We start from the raw sequence: 27,875 nt of genomic DNA on the forward strand, positions 1-27,875 counted from the left end.
CTAGATATTGATAAAGATCTTGCTGGCATACAGCTTGATGAATGATTGGAACTTAAACTACAATGAAAAGACTTCTAGGGCTTTCATGGAATGTGCCTTATAAATCCCAAAAGTCTTCCTTCGGCAAGATATTAAAGCTATCTATAATGTCATTCTTCCTGTCATGACATCCTCTAAGCTTCAGTAAACTCTAACAGGATTACAAGCAACTTGTTTAGTCACAGCAATAGTTGTGGAGATCTATTGGTCTGGATTTAATGGGGTAATGCCAAGAGTCCTGTGAGGAATGCCTACATTGCTCAACACAAGTGCCAGTAGCTCACAAGGTCTACTCAACCCAGAGGTCCCAAACTTACTCCACTAACCATTCCCCCATGGAGTACAATGAGCAAGCAGAATCTTTCAGATCCCGCTGGAAAAATCGGCTTTTATTTAAGGAAGGCAGTATGGTAACAGGCCCTTCTGGTTCAATAGGCCTAAACTGCCCAATTATACCCATGTGGCCAATTAACTGACCTAACATGTGTATCTTTGGGATGTGGGAAGAAACTCACACAGACAAAGGGAGAACATACAAACACCTTACAGATTGGTGGGGGGGGGGGGCGGGGTTGAACCCTGATCACCGGAATTGTAAAAGGGTTATGGCTAATTGCTATGCTAATATGCTGCTCTAGAATCACATGCCAGATTAATTCCGGCACTATAAACACAGTCCCATCTCATTGGAGGACGATTCGGAAGAAAGAATACGGCATTTTCATCAGTCTACTTATTTTGTTTAAATTTCTAATTGCTTAAAAGCATGTGTACATTTACTTTGCTTCCTTCACAAACTGTTCATTCCATTTTCAGAGCTTCTTGAATGAGTCATGGAGTCACAGAAAAGTAAAGCACAGAAACAGGTCCTTCGGCCCACCTCACCCATACCCAACCATCTAAACTGCCTACTCCCATCGACCTGCTCTGGGACCATACCCCTCCACATCCCAACCATCCATGCACCTACCCAAACTTCTCTTAAACGATGAAATCAAGTTCACATGGACCACTTGTGGTTGCAATCCATTCCACACTCTCACAAACCTCTGAGCGAAGAAGTTTCCCCTCATGTTCCCATTAAACTTTTCACGCTTCATACTTAGAAACATAGAAAACCTACAGCATAATACAGGCTCTTCGGCTCTCAAAGCTGTGCTGGACACGTCCCTACCTTAGAACTATCTAAGCTTACCCATAGTCCTCTATTTTTCTAAGCTCCATGTACCCATCCAGGAGTGTCTTAAAAGACCTTATCGTATCCACCTCCACTACCGTTGTCGGCAGCCCACTCCACACACTCACCACTCTCTGCGTAAAATACTTACCCCTGACATCTCCTCTGTACCTGCTTCCAAGCACCTTAAAACTATGCCCTCTCGTGCTAGCCATTTCAGCCCCGGGAAAAAGCCTCCGACTTTCCACATGATCAATGCCTCTCATTATCTTGTACACCTCTATCAGGTCACCTCTCATCCTCCATCGCTCCAAGGAGAAAAGGCCGAGACGTCTGACCCATGACCTTTGGTTACAGTGCCACCCAACCTCCTCGGAAAAAGCCTACTTGCATTTACCCTATTTATATCACTCATAATTTTGTATATCTCTATCAAATTTCCTCCTGGAAATCTATATTCCAAGGAATAAAGTCCTAACCTATTCAACCTTCCCATATAACTCAGATCTTCCAGCCCGGGCAACATCCTTGTAAATTTTCTTGGTACTCTATACTCAGAATGCTTCTGATGGCCACAGAGAAAGCCTTATTAGATTTGACTACACAGACAAAATGCTGGAGGAAAGCAGCAAATCATGTACCATCTATGGTAACAGGCCCTTCTGGTCAAACGAGCCCAGGCCACCCTATTACACCCATGTGACCAATTAGCCTACTAACCCCCAAGTTTTCGGAATGTGGTAGAAAAGCGGAACACCCAGAAATAAAAGAGAGAACATACAAAATCCTTACAGGCAGTGACAGGAATTGAACCCGGTCACTGGTGCTGTAGAACTCTATGCTACCACGCCCACTTCTGTCCAAGGCTAAACTGAAACAAACAAAATAGCAGTTTGCACAAAGCAAGTTCCAAAATTCAGAGATGTCAACACAGGACCGAGATGCTAGAGAGAATCTCTGTGCTCTTCCAAACTCTGCCTTTCCATAGCTTAGGCACACTTGATAAAACATTCCCAATAGCAAGCAATCTGCCAGAAGAACTCAGTGGGTCGAGAAGTATCTGTGGGGGAATGTTATGGGTAATGTCAACAATTCTTTCCCCTTACGATCATCCACCACCTGCTCCCATGATTTCATCTGACCCTAATCAGGGGCTAAGCAGGTGCTACACCTTGCCCAAGGGTGACCTGCAGGCTAGCAGAGGGAAGGAGCGCCTTACACCTCCTTTGGTAGAGACATATTTCCATCCATTTCAAGGTTTGATGTGTTATGCTTTCAGACATGCTCTTCTGCACACCGCTGTTGTAACAGTTTGAGGTACTGTCGCCTTCCTATCAGCTTGAAACCGTCTGGCCATTCTCCCCTGACCTCTCTCATCAACAAGGCATTTTTACCTGCAGAACTGCCACTCACTGGATGTTTTTTTTTGTTTGTTTATTCTCTACAAACTCTGGAGGAAGTTGTGTGTGAAAATCCCAGGAGATCAGCAGTTTCTGAGCCACTCAAACCACCCCGTCTGGCACCAACAATCATTTCATGCTCAAAGTCACTTCGATCACATTTCTTCCTCATTCTGATGTCTGAACAACAACTGAGTACCTTGACCATGTCTATATACTTTTACACCTCAAGTTGCTACCAATGATGAGCAGATTAGATATTTGCATTAATGAGCAGGTCTACAGGTGTACCTAATAAAGTGGACACCGAGTGAGTAAGTTATTGTTACTGCAGTCTGCAGATGGACAGCCAGTGTGATACCATAAGGTTACAATCTCTTCTTGGGAGTCATTCCCATAACTTGAAAAGAAATAGGAGCTGAGAATTTATCATCTTCATTTCTCCCTACTGAGTACCAACGTCATTCATTTCTCATCTGCAGGCTGTGAGAAATTGATAAAGCATTAGGAGGACTGTCCCTCCATTTAACCTCAACAGCCCTGATCATGCATGAAGAAACAAACCTCCATTTAAAGCCTCAGCAATTCAACTCAGTGCTTCATTATCAGAATAGTTAGCAAACCACTGATATATTTAAACTCCAGTCTCTCATATGACCCGACACTCAGTATAATAGTAATCACAATTCTATCTCCTTTACGATACCACTGGAGAGGGACAGGAGCACACAGGTTGGGAAAGCGTTTAATTGGAGTAAGGGGAAATATGAGGCTATCAAGCAAGAACTTGGAAGCATAAATTGGGAACAGATGTTCTCAGGGAATGTATGGAAGATATGTGGCAAATGTTCAGGGGATATTTGCATGGAGTTCTGCTTAGGTATGTTCCAATGAGACAGAGAAAGGATGGGTACAGGAACCGTGGTGTACAAAGGCTGTTGTAAGTCCAGTCAAGAAGAAAAAAAAAGCATAGAAAAGCTTTAAAAAAACAGTAATGATAGAGATCTAGAAGATTATAAGGCAAGCATGAAGGAGTTTAAGAATGAAATTAGGAGAGCCAGAAAGGGCCATGAGAAGGCCTTGGCAGACAGGATTAAGGAAAACCCCAAGGCATTCTACAAGTATGTGAAGAGCAAGAGGATAAGACGTAAGAGAACAGGACCAATCAAGTGCGACAGTGGAAAAGAGTGTATGGAACCGGAAGAGGTAGCAGAGGTACTTAATGAGTACTTTGCCTCAGTATTCACTACGGAAAAGGATCTTGGTGATTGCATGAATGACTTACAGCATACTGAAAAGCTTGAGCATGTAGATATTAAGAAAGATGATGTGCTGGAGCTTTTGGAAAGCATCAAGTTGGGTAAGTCACTGGGAACGGTCATGATGTACCCGGGCTACCGTGGGAGGCAAGGGAGGAAATTGTTGAGCCTCTGGAGATGATCTTTGCATCATCAATGGGGACGGGAGAGGTTCCGGAGGATTGGAGGGTTGCAGATGTTGTTCCCTTATTCACGAAAGGAAGTAGAGATAGCCCAGGAAATTATAGACCAGTGAGTCTTATTTCAGTGGTTGGTAAGTTGATGGAAAAGATCCTGACAGGCAGGATTTATGAACATTTGGAGAGGCATAACATGACTAGGAATAGTTAGCATGGCTTTGTCAAAGGCAGGTCATGCCTTACGATCCTGATTGAATTTCTTGAGGATGTGACTAAACACATTGATGGAGGTAGTGCAGTAGATGTAGTGTATATGGATTTCAGCAAGGCATTTGATAAGGTACCCCATGCAAAGATTATTGAGAAAGTAAGGAGGCATGGAATCCAAGGGGACATGGCTTTGTGGATCCAGAATTGGCTTGCCCACGGAAGGCAAAAAGTGGTTGTAGATGGGTCATATTCTGCATGGAGTTCGGTGACCAGTGATGTACCTCAGGGATCTGTTCTGGGATCCCTACTCTTCGGGATGGGTTAGTAAATTTGCTAATGACACAAGGGTTGGGGGTGTTGTGAATAGTGTGGAGGGCTGTCAGAGGTTACAGCGGGACATTGATAGGATGCAAAACTGGGCTGAGAAGTGGCAGGTGGAATTCAACCCAGATAAGTGTGAAGTGGTTCATTTTGGTGGGTCAAATATGAAGGCAGAATATAGTATTAATGGTAAGACTCTTGGCAGTGTGGAGGATCAGAGGGATCTTGGGGTCAGAGTCCATAGGACACTCAAAGCTGCTGTGCAGGTTGACTCTGTGGTTAAGAAGAGATACGGTGAATTGGCCTTCATCAACCATGGGATTGAGTTTAGAAGCCAAGAGGTAATATTACAGCGATGTAGGACCCTGGTCAGACCCCACTTGGAATACTGTGCTCAGTTCTGGTCGCCTCACTACAGGAAGGATGTGGAAACCATAGAAAGGATGCAGAGGAGATTTACAAGGATGTTGCCTGGATTGGGAAGCATGCCCTATGAGAATAGGTTGAGTGAACTTGGCCTTTTCCCCTTGGAGCGACGGAGGATGAGAGGTGACCTGATAGAGGTGTATAATATGACGAGAGACATTGATCATGTGGATAGTCAGAGGCTTTTTCCCAGGGCTGAAATGGCTATCACAAGAGTGCACGGTTTTAAGGTGCTTGGAAGTAGGTACAGAGGAGATGTCAGGGGTAAGTGTTTTTATGCAGAGAGTGGTGAGTGTGTGGAATGGGCTGCCGGCAATGGAGGCAGAAACGATAGGGTCTTTTAAGAGATTCCTGGATAGATATATGGAGCTTAGAAAAATAGAGGGCTATGGGTAACCCTAGGTAATTTCTAAGGTAAGTACATGTTCAACACAGCTTTCTGGGCCAAAGGGTCTGTACTGTGCTGTAGGTTTTCTATGTTTCTTTGTATATTGTATGTTGGCATTGTGTCTGTGTCTACCAGTCTGCCTGCATGGCGATGGGTTGGCAGACTGGTAGACAAACTGGCACTTTTTTTTGAAAACCCATACCAGATCACACCGAGTCCAGTGCCAGCCACGTCAAACTGATATTGAAGATGTTTATTGGCTTAAACTAATAAAGGTCCACACCTGACCTCGGTGACAAACATTTCAAAATTCATAGTTTAAAGTAATTTTATTATCATATATTACCCTGAGATTCATTTCTTTGTAGGCATTCACAGTAAAACAAAAATTACAATAGAATCACTGAAGAACTACACACAAAGACTGACAAGCTGCCAATGTGCAAAGGACAAATTCTGCAAATAAAAAAAAAAGAAATAAGTCATAATGATAAAAAAAAGTACTGAAAATATGAGTGGTAGAGTCCCTGAAATGGAGTCCACAGGATCAGTGATCAATTCAATGTAGAGGTGAGTGATGTTATCCACACCGGTTCAGGAGCCTGATGGTTGAAGAATAATAACTGTTCCTGAACCCACTGGCATAGGATCGAAGCTCCTGTACCTCCTTCCTGATAGCAGCAGCAAGAGGAGAGCAAAAAGGAAGGGGAGAGTATTAGGAATAAAGGGGATGAACTTAGAGCATGGATCAGTACGTGGAACTACAATGTTGTGGCCATTACTGAAGCTTGGCTGGAGGAAGGGCAGGATTGGATGATGCAGGTACCAGAGTTTAGTTGTTTTATAAGGAATAAGATGGGAGGTAGAAAAGGGGGGGGGGAGTAGCATTACTGGTCAGGGATAGTATCATGGCTATAGAAAGGGAGGACGCTGCAGAGGGAGTGTCCACTGAGTCAGTGTGGGTGGAAGTCAGAAATAGGAAGGGATCTATCACTGTGCTGGGAGTAGTCTATAGGCCTCCAAATAGCCCTTGGGACACCGAGGAGCAGATAAGCAGGCAGATTTTAAAATGGTGCAGGGAATACAGGGTTGTAGTTATGGGTGATTTCAACTTCCCTCATATTGATTGGCACCTCCTGACTGCAAGGGGGATAGATGGGGCTGAACTTGTCAGGTGTGTTCAAGAAGGATTCCTGACCCAGTATGTGGACCAGCCAACGAGAGGAGAAGCCGTACTGGATCTAGTTCTGGGTAATGAATCTGGTCAGGTGGCAGACCTCTTGGTGGGGGAGCATTTTGGTGAGAGTGATCACAACTCCCCTAGCTTCAGCATAGCTATGGAAAAGGATAAAAACAGACAAAATGGGAAAGTGCTTAACTGGGGAAGGGCTAACTATGAACAGATGAGGCAGGAACTAGCGAGAGTAAATTGGAAACAGATGTTCAAGGGTGAAAGCACAGAAGGAATGTGGAGGAAGCCTAGGGGCCACTTGTGCTGGGTTCAGGATAGGTTTGTCCCACTGAGACAAGGAAAACATGGTTGGAAAAGGGAACTGTGGCTGACGAAACACGTGAGGCAACTCGTAAAGAGGAAGTAGGAAGCATATGTTAGACATAAGAAGCAAGAAGCAGGAGGAGCTTATGAGAAATATAGGGTAGCCAGGAAGGAGCTTAAGAAAGGATTTAGGAGAGCTCAAAGGGGGCATGAGAAGGCATTTGGCATGTAGGATTAAGGAGAACCCCAAGGTGTCCTATGTGTATGTGAAGAACAGAAGGATGACAAGAATGAGGGTGGGGCTGCTGAAGGATAAAGAAGGCAACATGTACCTGGAGGTGGAGGAGGTTGGGGAAGTCCTAAATGAATACTTTGCTTCAGTATTCACAAGTGAAAAGGACCTTGATCAGGGTGAGGTCGAAATAGAGCAGGCCTGTGTGCTGGACAATGTGGAGATTAAGGAAGAAGTGTTGGATCTTCTTAAAAACATCAAGATTGTTAAGTCCCCAGGGCCAGACATGGTATACCCCAGGTTGCTGAGGGAAGTGAGAGAAGAGATCGTTGGAGCAGTAGCTATGATCTTTGAATCCTCTTTGGCTGCAGGGGAGATGCCAGAGGATTGGAGAATGGCAAATATAGTTTCCTTGTTTAAAAAAGATAACAGGGAGAATCCTGGAAACTATCGACCTGTGAGCCTTATGTCGGTGGTCTGCAAACCATTGGAAAGGATCCTTAAGGATAGGATCTACAAGCATTTGGAGAAGTACAATCTACCAAGGATAGTCAACATGGCTTTGTGAAGGGAAGGTTGTACCTCACGAGCCTAATTGAGTTTTCTGAAGAGGTAACAAAAGAAATTGATGACAGTAGGGCAGTAGATGTGGTCTACATGGATTTTAGCAAGGCATTTGACAAGGTCCCCCACGAGAGACTCATCCAGGAAGTCATGAAGCATGGGATCAGTGGAACCTCAGCTGTTTGGATAAAAAATTGGTTTACAGGAAGAAAGCAGAGGGTAGTACTGTAAGGAAAGTATTCTGCCTGGAGGTCGGAGACTAGTGGAGTGCCGCAAGGATCTGTCCTGGGACCCCTGTTCTTTGTGATTTTTATAAATGACCTGGATGAAGAGGCGGAAGGGTGGGTGAGTAAGTTTGCAGATGACACGAAGATTGGAGGAGTTGTGGATGGAGCTGTAGGTTGTTGAAAGTTACAAGAGGATACAGACAGGATGCAAAATTGGGCAGAAAAGTGGCAGATGGAGTTCGATCCGGATAAGTGTGAGGTGATGCATTTTGGAAGGACAAACCAGAAGGCTGAGTACAGCGTTAATGGTTGGTTGCTTAGGAGTATGGATGAACAGAGGGACCTTGGGGTTCAAATCCATACATCCCTCAAGGTCACTGCACAAGTTGATAGGATAGTTAAGAAGGTCTATGGGATACCAGGCTTCATTAATAGGGGGACTGAGTTCAAGAGTAGAGAGGTCATGTTACAACTCTACAAATCTCTGGTGAGACCACACTTAAGAGTATTGTGTTCAGTTCTGGTCACCTCATTATAGGAAGGATGTGGAAGCTATGGAGATTGTGCAGAAGAGATTTAACAGGATGATGCCTGGATTGGAAAACAAGTCTTATGAGGCAAGGTTAGCAGAGCTGAGACTTTTCTCTTTGAAGCACAGAAGGATGAGAGGGGACTTGATAGAGGTCTACAAGATTATGAGAGGCATAGATAGGGTGGATAGCCAGTACCTGTTCCCCAGGGCACAAATAGCAAACACCAGAGGGCATATTTACAAAGTTAAGGGAGGGAAGTTTAGGGAAGTTCTATGGTTTCTATGTGTGCAGGTCAGTGGGACTAGGCAGAAAATGGTTCGGCACAGCCAAGAAGGGCCAAAAGGCCTGTTTCTGTGCTGTAGTTTCTATGGTTTCTATGGTTTCTATGGGAGACATCAGGGGTAAGTTTTTTTTTTACACAGAGAGTTGTGGGTGCCTGGAATGACTTGCCAGGGTTGGTGGTGGAGGCTAAAACATTAGGGGTATTTAAGAGCCTCTTGGACAGGCACATGGATGAAAGAAAAATAGAGGGTTACGGGGTAGTGTGGGTTTAGTACTTTTTTTTATATAAAGAATATATGGGTTGGCACAATATCAAGGGCCGAAGGGCCTGTACTGTGCTGTAGTATTCTATTGTCTAGTGTCTATTTCTAGGAGACAAAAAGGGGAAAGGACTGAGAGGCAGTGAATGTTTAATTTACAGTTTGGGTTGTGTGAATTTTTGTTCCCCCGGCTCCACAGAGATTGTGAAATGGTTCCATAAGACTGGAAAGTTACAAATGTCACTCCACTGTTTAAGAAGTGAGGGAGGTAGAAGAAAGGAAATTATAGGCCCGTTATCATGACTTCAGTGATTGGGAAGATGTTGGAGTCCATTATTAAGGATGAGGTTTCAGAGTACTTGCAGAGACACAATAAAGTAGGCCGTAGTCAGCATGGTTTCCTTAAGGGGAAATCTTGCTTGACAAATTTTTTGGAATTCTTTGAAGAAATAACAATCAGAAGAGACAAAGGAGACTCAGGGGATGCTGTTCACTTGGATTTTCAGAAAGCCTTTGGCAAGATGCCATACATAAGGCTGCATAACAAGATAGCCGATGGTATTACAGGAAAGATACAAATATGGATAGAACATTGGCTGACTGGCAGGAGAAAAAAGAGTGGGAATAAAGGGGACTTTTCTGGTTAGCTGCCGGTGATTAGTGGTCCACAGGGGTGGGTATTGAGACCGATTAGTTTCACATTTTACGTCAATGATTTGGACAACAGAATTAATGGCTTTGTTGTAAAGTTTGCGGACGATATGAAGATAGGTGGAGGGGCAGGTAGTGTTGAGGAAGCAGGGAGTGTGCAGAAGGACTTGGACAGATTTGAAGAATTGACTGATGGGCTCGGTAGTGTAGTGGTTAGCACAACGCTTTACAGTGTAGACAGCACGGGTTCAATTCCCACTGCTGCCTGTAAGGAGTTCGTACGTTCTCCCCGTGGGGTTCCTCCAGGTGCTCTAGTTTCCTCCCACAATCCAAAGACATACCAGTTGGTAGGTTACTTGGTCATTGTAAATTGTCCCCTGATTAGGCCAGAATTAAATTGTGGGATTGTTGGGCAACACAGCTCGAAGGGCTTATTCCATGCTGTATGCCAATGAATACATAAATACACACATACATTAGCCATGAAGGAATAGAGGGGACGAATGGTCCAATTCTGCTATGAATTATGGTCTTAGGCTGAAATTTTTTTCCTGTCTATAGTACAGTCCAATACATGAAAAAATACTCTATTATAATAAAAATATAAAAATCAATGGTGAAGAAGGAATAGCAAAGTAATGTTCTTGGGTTTGTGAACTGCTCTAATCTAATGGCAGAGGGGACATAGGTGTTTCTAAAAAGTTGAGTCCTCAGGTTCCTGCACTTCTGCCCTGCTGGTAGTAATGAGAAGCTGGCATCACCCAGACGGTGAGGGGTTTAATGACGGATGCAGCCTTCTTGGCGCACCACCTTTTGAAGATGTCCTCGGTGGTGGGGAAGCTTGTGCCCATGATGGAGCACAACTCTCTACAGTCTATTCCTATCCTGTGCATTGGTGCCTCCATACCGAGCAGTGGTGCAACCAGTCAGAACACTCATCATGGTACATCCGTAGAAATCTGCTAAGATGCCAACTTTCCACAAACTCCTAATATGTGTTAGTCAAGTTTCTGGAATAGGAAACTCAGAACAACAAGGCTACAATCTGTTAAATCAACAAGTACAAAAATCCAGCCACCATGCAGACCACTGCACAAACTTTGGGTAGTGTAAGCAACACACACAAAATGCTGGAGGAACTCAGCAGGTCAGGCAGCATCTATGAAAAAGAATACAGTCCACGTTTTGGGCCAAAACCCTTCGTAATGTCTTTCCTATTAATATTGCCACAAATACAGATTACTGTTCTGGTCACCTACCTACAGGAAAGATACCAATAAGATTGGAAGTCTACAGAGAAAATTTACGAGGGTGCTGCCAGGACTTGAGATTCTGACTAATAGGGAAAGGTTGAACAGTTTAGGACTTCATTCCCTGGAGCGTAGGATTATGAAGGGAGATTTGATAGAGGTATACAAAATGATGTGGTATAGATAGAGTAAATGCAAGCAGGTTTATCCCCCACTGAGGTTGGATGAGACTAGACCTAGAGGTCATGGGTTAATGGAAAAGGTGAACTGTTTAAAGAGAACATGACGAGGAACTTCTTCACTCAGTGGGTGGTGAGAGAGTGGAACGAGCTGCCAGCAGAAGTGGTTGAATGAGGGTGAAATTTTAACATTTAGGAGAAGTTTGGGTAAGTACATAGATGGGAGGCGTACTGAGGATATAGGTAATGTATGCGGGTAAAGGAAAAATGGCTGGAGTTGCTTAGCACTCGAGGGCAAGGATGTTCATTAGGTGTGTCAAAAAACTCAAACTTACAAAAAAATTGTAAAAATAGTGAAAACTGCCAATATTTACGGAAAGATATCTACCAAAAAATACAATAGCTCCATACTTTGTCCAGTACGAACTCCTGGCAACTCGCTATCTCTTTCTCCCTCCCTTAGAGCAAACAGCCCTGCTTATTAGGCACCAGGACGTACCATCTTCAATAACCCACAAAGTTAACTCAAAATTCCATATCAATCAGAATCATACTACAAAATAAACAGAAGTATCTATCTTAAGTACGCTATGCAAACATATACAAATTTATACATCTCCATTACCAAAGAAATGGAATATCCAACCATGCATGGCAGGAAAGGCCCCAGAAAGCCAACTCGAGTGCATCAGCCCAGTGCAAAACCCATTCTGAGAATATATCAAGGTAAGATAATGAAATGTGTACACTCAGAATGACAAGACAATGTTTGTGTGTGTGTGAATGCGCATGTGTAAAGAGTGCATTTACTGAGTGTTCTCTGCCACATAACCACCCTCCTCTCCTGCAGCGACGATGTTCGGCAGCCGAGACAGGTAGTCGGCAGTAACAGTTCCTCTCCCTGCTTTATGGTGGACAGAGAATTTAAAGGGTTGGAGCTCCAGGTGCCACCGTGTCACCCTGGCATTGGAGCCCTTCATTGTCTGAATCCATGTCAATGATCTGTGGTCTGGATAAAGGTCAAACTCCCTGCCAAGGAAATAACACCACAGGCTGCCAAAGGCCAACTTAATGGCCAGACAACACAGGTAAAAGTTGCTGGTGAACACAGCAGGCCAGGCAGCATCTATAGGAAGAGGTATAGTCGACGCTTCGGGCCGAGACCCTTCGTCAAGACTAACTGAAAGAAAAGCTAGTAAGAGATTTGAAAGTGGGAGGGGGAGGGGGAGATCCAAAATGATAGGAGAAGACAGGAGGGGGAGGGATGGAGCCAAGAGCTGGACAGGTGATTGGCAAAAGGGATATGAGAGGATCACGGGACGGGAGGCCTAGGGAGAAAGAAAGGGGGAGGGGGGAAGCCCAGAGGATGGGCAAGGGGTATAGTCAGAGGGACAGAGGGAGAAAAAGGAGAGAGGGAGAAAGAATGTGTGTATATAAATAAATAACAGATGGGGTACAGGGGGAGGTGGGGCATTAGCGGAAGTTAGAGAAGTCAATATTCATGCCATCAGGTTGGAGGCTACCCAGACGGAATATAAGGTGTTGTTCCTCCAACCTGAGTGTAGCTTCATCTTGACAGTAGAGGAGGCCGTGGATAGACATATCAGAATGGGAATGGGACATGGAATTAAAATGTGTAGCCACTGGGAGATCCTGCTTTCTCTGAAGGACAGAGCGTAGGTGTTCAGCGAAACGGTCCCCCAGTCTGCATCGGGTCTCGCCAATATATAGAAGGCGGCACCGGGAGCACTGGACACAGTATATCACCCCAGTCGACTCACAGGTGAAGTGTCGCCTCACCTGGAAGGACTGTCTGGGGCCCTGAATGGTAGTGAGGGAGGAAGTGTAAGGGCACGTGTAGCACTTGTTCCGCTTACAAGGATAAGTGCCGGGAGGGAGATCGGTGGGGAGGGATGGAGGGACGAATGGACAAGGGAGTCGCATAGGGAGCGATCCCGGCAGAAAGCAGAGGTGGGGGGAGGGAAAGATGTGCTTAGTGGTGGGATCCCATTGGAGGTGGCGGAAGTTACACAGAATTATATGTTGGACCCGGAGGCTGGTGGGGTGGTAGGTGAGGACAAGGGGAACCCCAGTGGGGTGGCGGGAGGATGGGGTGAGAGCAGGTGTGTGTGAAATGGGGGAGATGCGTTTGAGAGCAGGTTGATGGTGGAGGAAGGGAAACCCCTTTCTTTAAAAAAGGAGGATATCTCCTTCGTCCTGGAATGAAAAGCCTTATCCTGAGAGCAGATGCGGCAGAGATGGAGGAATTGTGAGAAGGGGATGGCATTTTTGCAAGGGACAGGGTGAGAAGAGGAATAGTCCAGATAGCTGTGAGAGTCGGTAGGCTTATAGTAGACATCAGTGGATAAGCTGTCTCCAGAGATGGAGACAGAATTATCTAGAAAGGGGAGGGAAGTGTCGGAAATGGACCAGATAAACTTGAGGGCAGGGTGAAAGTTGGAGGCAAAGTTAATGAGGTCAACAAGCTTAGCATGCGTGCAGGAAGCAGCGCTAATGCAGTTATCGATGTAGCAAAGGAAAACTGGGGGACAGATACCAGTATAGGTTTGGAACATGGATTGCCCAATATAGGTTTACTATCTCTTCTTTCAGTTAGTCCTGATGAAGGGTCTCGGCCCGAAACGTCGACTGTACCTCTTCCTATAGATGCTGCCTGGCCTGCTGCATTCACCAGCAACTTTTATGTGTGTTGCTTGAAATTCCGGCACCTGCAGATTTCCTCGTGTTTGCGTTTTTAATGGCCAGACACTCCTTTTCAATGGTGGCACACCTGGTTTTCCTTGGGAGGAGTTTTCAGCTCAGGTAAAGGACAGGTAGCTCTTCCCCAGGTTGTCCTTGTACCAGCACTGCTCCAATGTCTACTCCTGAGGTATCCCCCGGACAAGGGCAGGTTGTCAAAGTCTGTCTCTGAGGGACAGGTGAGCTCTAAGGGCTTGAAAAGCACTTTCACACTCACCCGTCCACATCACTGGATTGCTTACAAGCTTTGCAGTAAGATTAGTCAGAGGTGTGGCCAGAATGGGGGACTGGGATATGAACCTGCGATACCATCCTGCCAGACCCAGGAAGGACTTCACTTCCTTCTTAGTGTGAGGTCGGGGACTGTGTCTACCTGTGCTTGAACCTCTCCATGTCCCAGCTGTTAGCCAAGGTATCTGGTTTCCCTTTTCGCCCAATCACATTTTTGTAAATTCTGAGTGAGACCGGCAGCATATTCCCCAGGACCCTGCGAAGATGGTCCAGGTGCTCTGACCATGTCTAGTTGTAGACAACCACATCATCTGCGTAAGCTGCACTGCAGTCTTCACAGCCTTGGAGCACATGGCCCATCAGCCACTCAAAGGTTGCTGGTGCACAAAGACCAAAGGTCATCACGGTGAATTGAAACAGATCCAGGGGTGTGCAGAAGGCACCGAGGGGTTTTGATTGGTCATCCAGGGGAACCTGCCAGTAACCTTTGCAAAGGTTCAGTGTAATAACGCAGTTTGCAAATCCAATCCTCCTGTAGAGGCCATCAATATGGGGCTCAGGATATGCATCAAATAAAGAAATGGCATTCAATTTCCAGAAATCAATGCATACCCCCAGGGTGCTATCCTTCTTGGGGATGATCACAATAGGAGTGCTCCACTCACTATTTGAAGGCTTGATGACTCCCAGCTCCACCACGGTCCAAACCGCATCCTTCAGGGCCCCAACAAGTCGCTCTGGCCGTCCATGGCAGTGATGGTATACTGAACCCTGGTCAGGTCTGATCCTGATGGAACGTTTCAAGACCTTTGTCAGCCTTGGTCTTGGCTGGAACAACTGTGGAAAGTCTACAGCTCCCTCAAGACGGGAGAGATCAACCTTACCAAGCTCCACAACCCCTTCTGAATCATCAGCTGTACAATTGTCAACGGAGGCAGGAGAACTGGCATATTTCTCACAACTTTCTAGGCCTTTTGGTTCTTCCCTCACACAGACTAGCATCTAAGTTGTAACCCAGCCAATTGCTTTGGTTTTTTGCATGAATCATGACAAAATAAGAAACAGCACTCTCCACCCCTGGATTAACAGATGGAATTCTGTTATTTCCCTTCCTCAGTAACTTCTGTATCACAGGCAATTCTCTCCTCAAAATCATGGCAACTGGTAGTTCCCCCAGCAGCCTCACTTTCATCAAGTACTTGTGGTCATCCAGCTCAAAAATGAGTTCTGCCAGACTTCCATTCACCATGGATATACTGCACAGATAACCATAGTCAACACCGAAGGCACGGGCAAGACTTTCCTTAATAACTGATATTGAGCTAAATACCTAACAAAACTTTAACAGTTTTCCCATTAATTTTGACTATTATAAACACTGGCTCTTTCTCCTCACATTCTGATTTTTTTCCATTACCACAATCACAATCATTACTGTCATTATTATCATCATCACCTTCTCCCTCTCTTGGTACATAACACATACCTGGCGGGAGGAGAAGATAGCGGCGTGACGCAGCGTGCGCGGCCTCTCCAGTGAAATGATATCGTATTTGTTTAAATAGGAGCCATGCACAATCCTGATTTGATGGAGACGGACGTGAGAAGCACGGAGGAACATCTGGAGAAACTTCTGAAATGCCTGTTTCTCTGCCGCTGCTACTGTGCGATCAAGAATCTCCGGAGGGAAGGCCCCAAATCCTCGGCTTTGCCTGTTGCTTGGCAGCCGGGGCCGAGGTCGAAGCACTCGGCAGAGATGGAGCTCGGTGCTGGGAGCTGGAGGACTGGTCGGAGGCTCCAAGTTTTCAGACAGACTGAGAGTCGGACTGTGGTCGGATGCTTCCAGGATGCTGCATCGGCAAGTTTGTGGTGCTGGAGGTTCGTGGCAGGGAGAGTTTTTCTTCCTTCTACCGTCTGCGTGAGATGTTGGGACTTTCGAGAGACTTTGAGACATTTTTTACCGTGCCCATGTTCTGCTCTTCTATCAAAGTACTGTACTGCTTGCACTGTTGTAACCATATGTTATAATTATCTGGTTTTTGTCAGTTTTCAGTCTTGGTCTGTCTTGTGTTTCTGTGATATCATACTGGAGGAACATTGTATCATTTCTTAATGCATGCATTACTAAATGACAATAAATGAGGACTGAGTGTTCTCCTAATCTAATCTAACACCTGACAATTTGGGCTTCTTGACAGGATACACAGAGGACTTATGACCTGGCTGCTGACAATGATAGCAAATAAATTTTTATAAAAAACTACCAGAGGTACTTTGCCCTCGATCTTCCCACTACCTAATTCCATAAAAATTACCCAGAGAGTCCCTTGGGGGGTTAGAGGCCCTGTTGCTTTGGGAAAATAGTCATGATGGCGCCCCTTGTGGACACTGGGGAACTGCAGGGCAAGGCAGGCTGCAGTGAGTCGATCTGTGGGCTTGTGCTTATGAACCCATGTTCTAGTGTCTGGAGGAAGAACCCACAGCACATACTCCACAGCAATGTGTTCTTCTTGGATTTCTGCTCTGGTTGAATTCATTGCCGGTAGAGACCCCCTCGGGTGATGTTACGTCTCTGTGGGTGACTCCCCAGTGGTAGAATACTGGAACGGAAGCTTTCATGATAGGCTTCTGCCAAGATATCAAATTTAGCCAGCAGCGCCTCCTTCAGATCAGGGTAATTGTTGGCCTCTCTTCATCCATTGCAGTGTCCACTTCAAGGGCTTCACCTGTCAGTTGGTGCACCAGCTGGCAGTCTCACCCCTCCTCTGACCATTGCCATATCCAGGCCATCCTCTCGAACCCGAGGAGATAGCTCCCAATATTGTTACCTTGTTGAATGGCAGGCATTTTGGGACTCTTCCAAGAACTCTGGAGTTCTTTCCTAAAAGCATCATTTCTCCTCTCCTGGGCAGACAAAAAGTGTCTGAACATATTTTCTGGGAGGGTTCAGAGGTTATGCCACTTTACTCCATTATTACCCTCAGGGGGTTTCCGCAAACCCACTCTTCTCCCAGATAAACGCACCCCTTTGCACCTGGCCATCCCACCACTGCCACTATACATGGGTCATGACCAAAGGAAAACAGCTGGAGTCACTTAACACTTTAGCTCATGGGTGTTTATTCGGTGTCAAAAATCAAACTTTACAAAAAAAAAACAAAAAGAAAACTGACAATATTTACAAAATGGTTTCTAACAGAAAGCACAGTAACAGCTCCATATTTTGACCAGTGTGAACTCCTGGCAGCCCTGATCTCTTCCCCCCACCCCCAAAAGCAAAGAGTCCCTTTTATTCAGCATGAGGACCTATCATCTTTAATTACCCTCAAAGTTAACTTAAGACTACACATAAATTAGAATATTATGCACCCCATAATGTAGTTACAATCATATTAAGTACAATATAGAAACAATATATACACATTTACACATCCCTATTACTAAAGAAATGGGATATTCTACCATGTATGGTGGGAAAGGTGCCACAAAACCAACCCAAGCACATCAGCTCAGTTTAAGCCCCAATATACTGGGGAAGACATTGAAGTGCGTACACTCAGTGTATCGGCAGAATGACAGCAACTGTGTGTGAATGTGCATGTGTAGGGAGTGTGTTTACCGAGCAAGCTCCATCACAGAGGGATACAATCCAGGTGAAGTCAATGGGGCTAAGTATGGACTAGATGGGCTGAAGGGCCTGTTTCTGTGCTGCAGTACATTTTGACTTCATTTGCTGCAATTAGATATTTTCTATCCACATCCATTATCAGAGAGAAGATGATAAATCTCTATCTCTTGTCCTCATTACGTGGGAGGACACAATGAATGTCATCCAAATGCCATGGGACTGTGAATATGTTTGTGGTCACAAAAGCAAAGTCAAAACAGCTATATTGCTATTTTGTATTGGATTACATCTCCTGAGCAAGAGCTTTCTCACAAAGCGAAGAGTGAACTGCTTCTAGATTGGAAGCCTGCATTAAGTCCAAGATGAGGACTATCATGAGTCAGTTATAAAGCACAACTTGATAGGCTGTCTTCCTCATTACATTTTGATTGACAATGACAGCTTAAGAGCCTCTTGAGTAGGACTGCCAGTGTAAGTGACTCAATTACAAGTGCTTTGTGCACTTCTCTCTCTTCAGAAGTGATCTGCAATTGCCGGGAACAGGAGGAGGAGAGGAGAACTTGCAGGCAGTGACAGGTCAGGGGAAGGGATGTTTAAGGGAAGGAGAGGAAAAGAAGGATGTGGGCACGTGCTGCACTGGAGAGGGTGGAATTTTTCAAATCTCCTTCAATGGACACACTAGCATTCTCCACCACATCCTCCATCCATTGGCAGAATAGGCAATCCAATTTCGGACAAACAAGCCCAACGCTGGACCAGATCCTGTGAGTGAGGCATACTTCCTCACTATAGGAAGGATGTGGAAGCATTGGAAAAGGTACAGAGGAGATTTACCAGGATGCTGCCAGAGATTAAGGGAGCTAGGGCTTTACTCTCTGGAGAGAAGGAGGATGAGAGTAGACATGATAGAGGTATACAAGATATTATGAGGAATAGATAGAGTGGCTAGCCAGCACCTCTTCCCCAGGGCACCACTGCTCAATACAAGAGGACATGGCTTTAAGGTAAGGGGTGGGAAGTTCAAGGGGGATATTAGAGGAAGGTTTTTTACTCAGAGAGTGGTTGGTGCTTGGAATGCACTGCCTGAGTCAGAGGTGGAGGCAGATACACTAGTGAAATTTGAGAGACTACTAGACAGGTATAGGGGGATCATATGGGAGGCAGGGTTTAAGGGTCGGCACAACATTGTGGGCCGAAGGGTCTGTACTGTGCTGTACTATTCTATGTTCTATGTTCAACCACATGCCCGACACTGGATTACTAAAGCAATCGCTCAACTTGAAGCTTAGAAGGAGATCGCCAACAAAACAAAGATAACATTACAATAACATTCTTGAAATATCCTCATCAAGTCCAACATCTTCTCTGAGCCATGAAAATTCTCGGAGGAGTGTTCAGAAATGTTCAAGCTTTTGTGATATGGAAACTAAATAAAAATAGCAGAAGGAATGTATTGCCCACCAAACATCCGCTAACTTGTGACAGAGTCAGTAGATCACACAAAGGAGTCCTCACCCACTTCAGGAGTCACAGATCTGGAATGGAAGCAATCTGAGGGACTCCTCCACAATCATACTTGACATGAACCCATCTCCCACGCTGTCACTCCCTCCCTAACACCTACTCCACCCTACCCCAGCTGTCATTGGTCTGTTCAGGGAATGGATTGGTTTTGGACCTCATGAGCTTTTCAATCTGCCAACAATGAAAAAGCTCCATTACTCTGAGAATGAACACAGGAGAATGCTCAAGAACATCTCCTTACCAGTATCAAAAAGGGGTTTCACTCTCGACATTGCAAGTAATCAACCTCCACCTTAAATGTACCCAATAATTTGGCCTCCACAGCTGTCTGTAGCAATGAATTCCACAGATACACCACCCTCTGACTAAAGAAATTCCTCATTTTGGCCTTAAAGAGGTGTCCTTCTATTCTGAGGCAGTACTCTCTGGTCCTAGACTCCCCACTTAGGAAATCTCCTCTCCACATCTACTCTGTCTAGTTGTTTGAAAGATGAAAGCTCTCAACCTGAAACACCGACTGTTCATTTTCCCCTAGATGCCACCTGATTTACTGAGTTCCTCCAGCATTTTCTGTGGGCTGATCCAGATTTCCAGCATCTGCAGAATCTCATGTCTCAGGTACTTGCTAGGGAAATGATGCCCAGTCTAACTGACACACAACTTGAGCCTCTCAGTATGCCTTGTATCCCTTTTGCCAATCAACTTTCCAGCTCTTAGCTCTATTCCTCCCCCTCCTGTCTTTTTCTATCATTTTGGATCTCCCCCTCCCACTTTCAAATCTATTACTATCTCTTCTTTCAGTTAGTCCTGATGAAGGGTCTCAGTCTGAAACGTCGACTGTATTTCTTCCTATAGATGCTGCCTGGCCTGCTGTGTTCCACCAGCATTTTGTGTGTGTTCCTCTCAGTGTGCGATTGATTTGAGGCCCCGTTAATTCTTCTCAAGTTCTCTCTCCACGAGTACATAAGGTATATCATCAATTATTGTTACCAGAGCAGAATATCAGATATTTCCTTGAATTTCCCAAAAAGCTCTAGGACAAGCTTTTTCCACTGAGGTTGGGTGGAACTAAAAACAGAGGTCATGCGTTAAGGGTAAAATGTGAAAAGTTTAAGGGGAACATGAGGGAAAACTTCTTTATGCAGAGGGTGCTGAGAGTGTGGAATGAGCTGCCAGTGGAAGTAGTGCACGTGATTTCAACACTTAAGGAAAGTCTAGATCAGTAGATGGATGGTACGGGTATGGAGGGTTATGACTCTGGTGAATAGGCAAGTTTAAATGGTTCGGCACAAACTAGATGGGCCGAAGAGCCTGTTTCTGCACTGTACTTTTCTATGACTATGATTCTCCTTAAACTTCAATCTCTCACATGTGCACTCTTAACATAAACTTAGTGTTCAGAATACTACTCTACCTGAAAGAATGATCCCCTACAAGCAAGTGGTGCTGCTTTCTGTAAACCAATATAGCCACTTGAACTCAAGAGTTGCTGCAAATGCCCTTTCCTCATTCGTACCTTCAGAGAGGAGACACACACTCAATATTTCAAGAACAGCTACCTTCCTTCCGCCATCAGATCTCTGACTGGACCAGGAACACTGTCTCACTATTGTTGTTCTCTTTATATATTTATTGATTGATTGATTGATTGATTGTAATTTGTAGTATAGTTTGCACATGGCACTGCACTACTGCCACAAAACAACAAACTTCACGACATATGTCAGTGAAAATAAATCTGACTCTGGTGCCGTAAATCTAGAGCAATGCACACAAAATGATGGAAGAACTCCGGAAATTAGGCAGCATCTATAGATGGGAATGAACAGTTGACGTTTTGAGCCAAAACCTTTCTTCATCTGTTATTGGTAACATATTTAATATATACAAAATATGTTATATCATAGCATGTCATATTGTAGCATAAGGTTGTATCATATTTAATGTTATATTTTAATATTAAATTAATTAGATTATGTTTATTAATACTAATATACACTATGTAATATAGTATAACCACAATTTAACCATAAAAAGTAAAAAATTACAGATGCTTGAAACCTAAAATAAAGCAGAAAATGCTCTAAATCAAGGGTTCCCAACCTGGAGTCCATGGACCCTCGGGTAACGGTGGGGTCCATGGCATAAATAGGTTGGCAACCCTGCTCTAAATACTTAGCAGGTAAAGCAGCATCTATGGAGAGGGAAGCAGTGGTAACATTTTGGTTTAACGACCTATCTGTTGACACCTTCCTGCCACTTTCCATCTTCGTGGCTTCACTAGATGTCAGCTCCATCATGGGCTCTAGCCTCCGTGCTATCCAGGACATTTCAAGGAGCGATGCCTCAGAAAGGCAGCATACATCATTAAGGACTCCCATCACCCAGGACATGCCTTCTTCTCATTGCTACCATCAGGAAGGAGGCACAGAATCCTGAAGGCACACACTCAGCGATTCAGGAATGGCTTCTCTCCCTCTGCCATCAGGTTTCCGAACCCATGAACACTACCTCACTACTTTTTTTGCACTACGCAGTTAACTTTACGCACACACTGTAATTCACACTTTTTACTATTATGCCTTGCAATGTGTTGCTGCCGCATAACAAGTAATTTCACACCCGGTAATGCCAGAGAGCTACAGAAAGCTCAGAGTTACAAAAGCTGAGACCATGTTTCGAGGAGGGCACTCACCTGCAACATGCAACTGAGACCGTAAACTAAAGGACGATGCTGTGGGCACGAATGGAAATCGGAGAGGGCCGGCTGCACTGGGCTCATGATGGCAGCGGGAGTAGCAGGACTGGGGGCTGCCAGTGCAGGGTTACTTGCTCCAATAATCATATGAGGCGAATGTGCAGGAACAAGGTTTGAAGAGCTTTCACTCAGCAGTGCAGAAAGCCTTCTGGCACAGAAATAAGCAAGGCGACGGGACAAGTAGGCCGACTGGACAAACTCTTCTGAATACTGAAAGAAAGGGAGAAATCAGTTAGTCAGTGCTAGATCACATTTTGTAAAGACCATAAGACATAGCAGTAGAATTGGGCCATTCGGCCCATTGAGTCGGCTGCAGCATTTCATCATGGCTGATCCGTTTCCTTCTCAACCCCATTCTCCTGCCCTCTCCCCATAACTTTTTACGCCCTGAGAAATCAAGAACCTATCAACCTCCAGCAAAGGTCTGGCCTCCACAGCTGCCTGTGATGAAGAATTCCACAGATTCACCAGCCCATGGCTGAAGAAATTCTTTCTTATCTCCATTCTAAATGGACATCCCTCTGTCCTGAGACTTGGCCCTTTGGCTCTAGACAACCCCTCCAAAGGAGGCATCCTCTTCATATCCACTCCGTCTAGGCCTTTCAACACTTGATGGGTTTCAATGAGATCACCCCTCATTCTTCTGAATTCCAGCGAGTACAGGCCCAGAGCCTGCTCAAATGATAACCCTTTCATTCCTGGAATCATTCTCTGGAATCTCCTCTGAACCCTATCCAATGTCAGCACAGCCTTGCTTAAATAAGGGGCACCAAAGTATTCACAGTACTCCAAGTGAACCCTCACCAGTGCGTTATACAGCCTTCACATTACAACCTTCCTTTTAAAGTTACAGTGGCCAATCTTTCTGCATTATTCCACCTCCTTCCAGGGCCAAATATGGCATTACAGCGCCATAGAGTTGAGTCATCTCCATCATGGGCACAACATCGCCGCCAACAATGGCATCTTCAAGAGGAAGTCCCCCAAGAAAGTGGCATCCTCCATTAAGGACCACCAGCAATTCAGCATAAGCCCCCTTCTCATTCCTACGATGACGAAGGAGATACAGGAGCCTGAAGACCCACCCTCAATGCTTTTAGGAACAGTTTCTTCCCCTCTGCCATCAGATTTCTGAACGGTCCATGAACACGACCTCACTATTCCTCTTTCACACTATTTATTTATTGTAACTTCCTGCTGCCACAAAACAAGTTTCACAACCTATGTGTCTGTGATAATAAACCTGATTTAGATTCTGAAAAGACTCTTCTGTCCATACATGCCATTTTACAAATCAGCTTTATTTGTGACGTGTACATGAAAACATATACAGTAGTGAACTGCATCATTTGTGATGTGCCGTGGGCATTTTTCCAGCACTAACATAGCATGCCTACATCTTACTTACCATAACTCGTACATCTTTTTGGAATGTGGGAGGAAACGGGAGCACCCGCAGGAAACACGCGCGGTCACGGTGAAAACGTTCAGACAGCAGCGGAACCGAACCCTAATCTTCCAATTGCTGGCACTGTGAAGTGTTAGCTACCCATGTCATCCAAGACAACCAAAATGTTCGGTCAACATAATCTAGGCGTTCAGTTCAGAGGGAGCAACTTCAGAATACAAGGACTTCCCTTTAAGATGGAGATGAGGAGGAATTTCTTTAACCAGAGGGTGGTAAATCTGTGGAATTCATTGCCATGGAGGGCTGTGGGGGCTAAATCATTGGATATATTTAAGGTGGGGGTTGATGGGTTCTTGAATAGTATGGGCATCAAAGGTTCCGGGGAGAAGGCAGGAGACTGGGGTTGAGAGGGATAATAAATCAGCCATAATAGGATGACAGAGCTGGCACAATGCCTAATTCTGCTCCTGTGTCATATAGTCTTCCTGCAAGAGGACTACAAACTCGTTGTGGTTTGGAGGCTTGCGTACCTCAATGACCCAGAGAACTATGTTGGCGAGAGTCAGAACATTATGCTTTGGCTCTTGTTTGGGTTACCCATGCCAAACAGGTCAGAATAAGGGTGTTCCACTAGTCCTCCAGGTCCAGGTGTTTAGCTCAGATCTAACAAGCCTGACTGGTTAAACAAAATTGTTATGGAAACAGCAATGAAGAATTCTTCAACATCTGAGAGCAATGGCATTCCTGAGTGTCTACCCAGGCTTTGTATGACTGACAGTAGAGACAACTGAGAAGAAGCTATTGACATGATGAAGGAAGCCCTGAACACAACCAGAGATAGAGGACCTTCACTGCTACTCTAAACGCCAGCAACATAATGGGCAGTAAAATAATTGTCTTCTGGTCTTATAGTCTTAATCCAATTTCCTACCAGTTGGCCTATAGCCCACTTCTGTCATCAATACACCTGCACATATACTTCTTAAGTGTATCTCATGGTGTGGCCTCAATCACTTGGTCTAGCAATTGGCTCTATATATCTACATCTGCTGTGTAAAAATTACACTTAACACTTTGCCATATTGCTGTGTATCAAGCAGCAAATTTGCTTCAATTCTACTCCCAAGGGCTACTTGAACTGACAATACAAGAGAGTATAGATGTTGGAATGTAGAGAGATGAATTATCCTAATCAGAGTTCAATGGAGCTTTGTAAATGACCTGGTGCCTAGAACACCAGCATTATTCATTCTGCTTTCTTACCAAAGGAATGGGTTCATCAAGGGAATCCTTGTTTACCTGCAGCATAAGAGGCAACAGCAGCTTAAGAAGTTCATCGTCTGCTGGTTTGACTTTCTCCAGCACCTCCAGGATCCAGGTCAAGTATTCATGTCTTTCCAACATACCATCCTGCAACAAAACAGGGCTGCAAGTTAAAATGGGCTCACCTTTGATCAGTTGTGGTCATTTTTCAAGCAAACAGCTTAAGATCCCAACAATTCATTAAACGTCCTTCACAGAATACTTGCACTATAGCAGCAGTGAGAGTAGGCATGGAAGTTTGTTCAGCTTTCTCTTGTGATGCAAGTACAAGGGGAAAGGAAGTAAATAATACTGCAGAGATGATGACAATTATCAAAATTAAACCTTGCATAAAAGTGACATTTATCAAGATTAGCTTTATTTGTCAAATGTACATCAAAACATTCACTGAAATGGGTCATCTGAATCCAAGGACGTGCTGGGGGCAGCCTGGCGCCGACAACTATCTAACATTAACCCTGATGTCTTTGGAATGTAGGAGGAAACCGGAGCACCCGGAGAGTGCCTTTATTTATTAGTTATTTTTTGACATACAGCACAGAATAAACCCTTCCAGTCCTTCAAACCGTGCTGCCCTGTAACCCCCGATTTAGTCCTAGCCTAATCATGGGGCAATATACAATGGCTAATTAACCTACTAACTGGTACACCTTTGGAGTGTGGGGGTGGGGGGGGGGGAACCGGAGGACCCAGAGGAAACCCAAGCAGTCACGGGGAGAACATACAAACTCCTTACAGGCAGTAGCGGGAATTGAACCCAGGTTCCGTGCCACTCCAACTTTAATAATGTTAGTTATCCATAAGGTGCTAAAATTACTCAGGTCTTACGGTAAAATGCTATCCATCCAAAGGACTAATCAGGTTTGTCGTTTTGTAGATGCTGCCTGACCTACTGCATATTTCCAGCATTCTCTGTTTATTTCAGATTTACAGCTGCTGCAGTATTTTGCTTCAGTTCTACTCTGAGGGGTATATGAACTGAAGGGACTAGATAGTGTAGGTGCTGGAATTTGGAGACACAACTAATGTACTGGAGAAGTCCAGCAGCTTAAGCAACACCTGTGGGCATGGAGGTGGGCCGGGGAAATGTCAGCACTTCAGGCTGAAGCTCTGCATCAGAACTATTTGAATAGATACTTTTCATACGGAGTGTTTGCTCTTGCAACATAGGCCATTCAGCAGCAAGATTGCCTGACCAAGTTACCAAAGAAAAATCACAGAACGTTGGAAGAATAGGAAATACAACAACTACCTCACACTCAATGCCATCAACTCCAGGGAAATAATTGTGAACTTCAGGAAAGTGAAGTTGGGAGAAAACGCACCAGTCCTCACTGAGGGATTCAGCAGTAGAAAGGGTGACTAGCTTCATGCTCCATGGTCTCAACCTCTCAAAGGATGTAACTTGGGCCCAACAGATTGAAGTAGCCATGAAGAAGGTAAGCTGGTGGCTCTACTTCGTTAGTCGCAGGAGACTTAATATGTCGTCAAAGATTCTCGTAAATTTCTATAGATACATGCGGATTCTTGACAGAGTGTCCGACAGAGTGATCAGCAGCACTGGGGCTCCACAGGGGACTGTCTTGTCTCCCTTTCTCTTCACCACTTACACCTCAGACTTCAACTACTGCACAGAGTCTTGTCATCTTCAGAAGTTTTCGGATGACTCTGCCATAGTTGGATGCATCAGCAAGGGAGATGAGGTTGAGTACAGGGCTACGGTAGGAAACTTTGTCACATGGTGTGAGCAGAATTATCTGCAGCTTAATGTGAAAAAGACTAAGGAGCTGGTGGTAGACATGAGGAGAGCTAAGGTACCGGCGACCCCTGTTTCCATCCAGGGCGTCAGTGTGGACATGGTGGAGGATTACAAATACCTAGGGATATGAATTGACAATAAACTGGACTGGTCAAAGAACACATAGGCTGTCTACAAGAAGGGTCAGAGCCGTCTCTATTTCCTAAGGAGACTGAGGTCCTTTAACATCTGCCGGACGATGCTGAGGATGATCTACGAGTCTGTGGTGGCCAGTGCTATCATGTTTGCTGTTGTGTGCTGGGGCAGCAAGCTGAGGATAGCAGACACCAACAGAATCAACAAAGTCATTCGTAAGCCAGTGATGTTGTGGGGATGGAACTGGACTCTCTGACGGTGGTAACTGAAGAGAGGATGCTGTCTAAGTTGCATGCCATCTTGGACAATGTCTCCCATCCACCAAATAATGGATTGGTTGGGCACAGGAGTACATTCAGCCAGAGACTCATTCCACCAAGATGCAACACTGAGCGTCATAGGAAGTCATCCCTGCCTGTGGCCATCAAACTTTACAACTCCTCCCTTGGAGGGTCAGACACCCTGAGCCAATAGGCTGGTCCTGGACTTACTTCCTGGCATAATTTACATATTACTATTTAATAATTTATGGTTTTATTACTATTTAATTATTTATGGTGCAACTGTAACGAAAACCAATTTCCCCCGGGATCAATAAAGTATGACTATGACTATGACTATGACTATGAGAGCATTCTGACCAGCTGCATCACAGCTTGGTGTGGAGGGTCCAGTGCACAGGATCAGCAGAGACTGTAGACGGCTGTAGGCTCAGCCAGCTCCATCACTGGCACAAGCCTCTCTATCACGGGCACTGCCTCAAGAAGGCAGCATTGATCATGAAGGACAGTCACCATCTGAGACATGCCCCCTTCTCATTCTCATCATGGAGGATGCAAAGGAACCTGAAGACCCACATTCAGTGCGTCAAAGACAGCTTCTTCCTCCCTGCCATCAGATTTTCTGGATGAACGCTACCTTGTTATTCCATTTTTCACACTGTTTATTTTGTAATATTATGTGAATGGCATTATTATTACAGAAGATCTGACCAGGGACCAGCACGTAAGTGCCACTACAAAGAAGGCACGGCAACGCCTTTACTTTCTTAGAAAGTTGCGCAGGTTCAGCACATCTTCCAAAACTTCAAAAAACTTCTATAGATGCACAGTGGAGATTATCCTGACTGGCTGCATCATGGCCTGGAATGGAAACACCAATGTCCATGAAAGAAAAATCCTATAAAGTAGTGAATACAGCTCAGTTTATCACAGGAAAAGCCCTCCCCACAACTGAGCACTACCACAAGAAAGCAGTATCAAGGACCCTACCATCTA

The 27,875-nt window shown here is 44.9% G+C and overlaps 1 protein-coding gene across 2 annotated transcripts in view; it reads right to left on the minus strand.

The window, feature by feature from the left end:
• LOC134345137 (mediator of RNA polymerase II transcription subunit 12-like protein) overlaps positions 1-27,875 on the minus strand; it is a 709,294-nt gene that overhangs the window by 556,774 nt on the left and 124,645 nt on the right. For both annotated transcript variants that reach the window (XM_063045338.1, XM_063045337.1), the window contains exons 7-8: positions 24,681-24,791; positions 21,911-22,183 (exon numbers count right to left, since the gene is read on the minus strand). In XM_063045338.1, the coding sequence (XP_062901408.1) occupies positions 21,911-22,183; positions 24,681-24,791 (384 nt within the window). The remainder of the gene's footprint in view (positions 1-21,910; positions 22,184-24,680; positions 24,792-27,875) is intronic.

The sequence above is a fragment of the Mobula hypostoma genome, chromosome 4, assembly GCF_963921235.1.
Source record: "Mobula hypostoma chromosome 4, sMobHyp1.1, whole genome shotgun sequence".
Lineage (NCBI taxonomy): Eukaryota > Metazoa > Chordata > Chondrichthyes > Myliobatiformes > Myliobatidae > Mobula > Mobula hypostoma.